The sequence below is a fragment of the Populus trichocarpa genome, chromosome 16 (genome assembly GCF_000002775.5).
Source record: "Populus trichocarpa isolate Nisqually-1 chromosome 16, P.trichocarpa_v4.1, whole genome shotgun sequence".
Classification (NCBI taxonomy): Eukaryota; Viridiplantae; Streptophyta; class Magnoliopsida; order Malpighiales; family Salicaceae; genus Populus; species Populus trichocarpa.
In genome coordinates this window covers 10,295,288-10,297,575 of record NC_037300.2, presented here as the reverse complement: position 1 = coordinate 10,297,575, position 2,288 = coordinate 10,295,288, and the positions used below count along the sequence as shown (strand labels likewise).

The 2,288-nt window shown below is 38.4% G+C and overlaps 1 protein-coding gene across 1 annotated transcript; it reads left to right on the top strand.

Annotated features, from left to right (window-relative positions):
• The first annotated feature begins 289 nt into the window (after positions 1-289).
• Positions 290-1,863, top strand: LOC7468822 (zinc finger protein 10). Its single transcript, XM_002323484.3, has one exon. It carries the CDS (start codon positions 670-672, stop codon positions 1,570-1,572), a length of 903 nt encoding a protein of 300 aa, XP_002323520.1. The 5' UTR covers positions 290-669; the 3' UTR covers positions 1,573-1,863.
• Positions 1,864-2,288: the final 425 nt, after the last annotated feature.

Sequence of the window (2,288 nt, the reverse complement as noted above, 5' to 3'; positions counted from 1 at the left end):
AACAAAAACAAATCACTATACAGAGTTGCGAAGGCCAATTGTTTTTGTTGACGAAGACAAAATCATAATTTTATTATATCAATTGTGATGCTAATAAGTTTATAGCTATAGTAAAAATGCTACAGTATAACCACTGCACCTTTGGGCATTCTTCGAAGAGGGCAGTCCACAGATCGGAAAACAATGCTTAGTATATATCATAGTAGTAATTTCTAGTCCAAAACAAAAGTATCCATACAGTATAGTGTAGCACAAGTATGTGCGCGCATTTACAGCATCTTTTCGACTTTTGCTGGGTATTTCCAAGGATGTTTCAGTCAGACATGATTACAGTTTGTCTATAAGCACAGATAAACAGCACAAGCAAGCAAGGCTCCTTGGACCCACTCCCGTGAATACTAAACCAGCGTTCCCCTTACACAGTAGATAGTGCTGAGAACCAAACACAAAAACCAAAAAAGTAGCTGCACTAAGACAACCATGGTAGAGTACCCACCAATTTATCTTCCCGACTACTACTCTTAGCAATCAGTTAAGCCCTTTATCTGTCTTTCTTGCATCCCATCTCCTCCCATTTTCTATCACCTTTAAGTTTTAATACTTTTCCTATTATTAATCCTGTATATTCTTCAAGCTTGGAAGGGTGAATCTCTGGATATAGTCCAACATATGGAGCAAGCTCGTTATTGGATGTTGACTAAACGGAAGCATAGTTTGGATTCTCATTTTCAGGCTTCAACCAATCCTTCGTTGGATGATTCTTGGGAAGAACAAGCTTTCGCTGAAGATGCAGCTGGTCCTCTCGGAGGATGTATATGGCCTCCAAGATCTTATTCTTGTAGCTTTTGTAGAAGAGAATTTAGGTCTGCTCAAGCTCTAGGAGGTCATATGAATGTCCACAGGAGGGATAGAGCTAGACTCAAGCAATCTCCAAGTCCTCACAATGAAATTCTTCATCATGAGCATCAAAAACCTCTCAATCACCTTCAAAATCCCTATACATCTTTCGGTTTTCAATACCCATCTCAGCTTTGTACCTTGGATTATTGCCCTAACCCTAATTCTAATCCTGGTTTTATTCCATCCCGAACTTCATCTTCTAGGGTTTCAATTACATCTACTCAAGAGAATTTCTGTGATAAAACCATTTCCCCTCCTTTCACTTCTTTTATTGTTGAAGAACAACAAAAGAGATCCCATAAATCTTCCCCCCCGCCACAGACTAAGTTAACTAAAGAAAGATGTCATATATCTTCTCTAAGCACTGAAGGAGAGCAGAATTCAAGGAAAATAGAATCAGGATGTAGAGCCAAAGTAGATTATGTCCAAACAGATTTGTCTGTCAGCTTGAATTTAGTCGTTCGACGAACTCGCCCGAGCATATCAGACTGTGGGGAGGAGCCTATGAGCTGCAAGAAACGGAGGATTGATAAATCATCATTACCTTTCTTTCTAAAGTGTAATTCAGTTGATAAACATCATGTCCAGTCTGAGGTGTTTGAAATTAGCCCTTGCACTGTAGATGAATTGGATCTTGAGCTCAGGCTTGGTGACCGGCCTAAGGTAAAGTAGTTCCAGAATCTCGAGTGCTATCGAACATATTACTGGCCGTCTGGCACCTTCTTTATTATGTTGCTTGATTTCCTCTTTGCCGTTTTTTGTTCTTTTCCTTTCTTAGATCATGAGATCATGGCCTCTTTTCTTTGTTAGATCCTTGATCACTTCGGCTATCTCTCAATCGTTTATGATTTCGCAAGGTGCATGTAACAATAACAATATTAAGAAAAGCATGACAGAAAAACATGAAGAGCTCATCTATCTTCCGCGATATCTTGTTTATAATAGCGAATTTTTTTGATTGCATCGACCATAGTTATTAACCACGGGAAGGTAATTATGAATGGATCACGATAATTTCTATGCCTGTCCAATTCATTTCATTGTTTGCACTCTTATTACCAGATTTACTAATAAGTATATTGACATCTTCTCTTGCATTTATTTTCAAATATTCTTAACTCATATGCTCAACGAAACACAGTTAATTTTCTCGGCATACTTCACAGAAGAAAATTCGTTTAAGAACTCGTAAGTTTAGGACTAGCTGGAGAAGTTTTAGCATTGATCTACAACTGGGATGTGCTTCAAATTAAGATGGAATTAATTGCAATAGTGTTTGTTTTTCTGAGAGAGAAAGACAGGAGGGACGGAGAGATCAATAATGGCAGTTTTGGAGCTTTGGTGGTGAGATTAATCAGGTTTAAAGGTCATGGCTAAAACTGCATGGA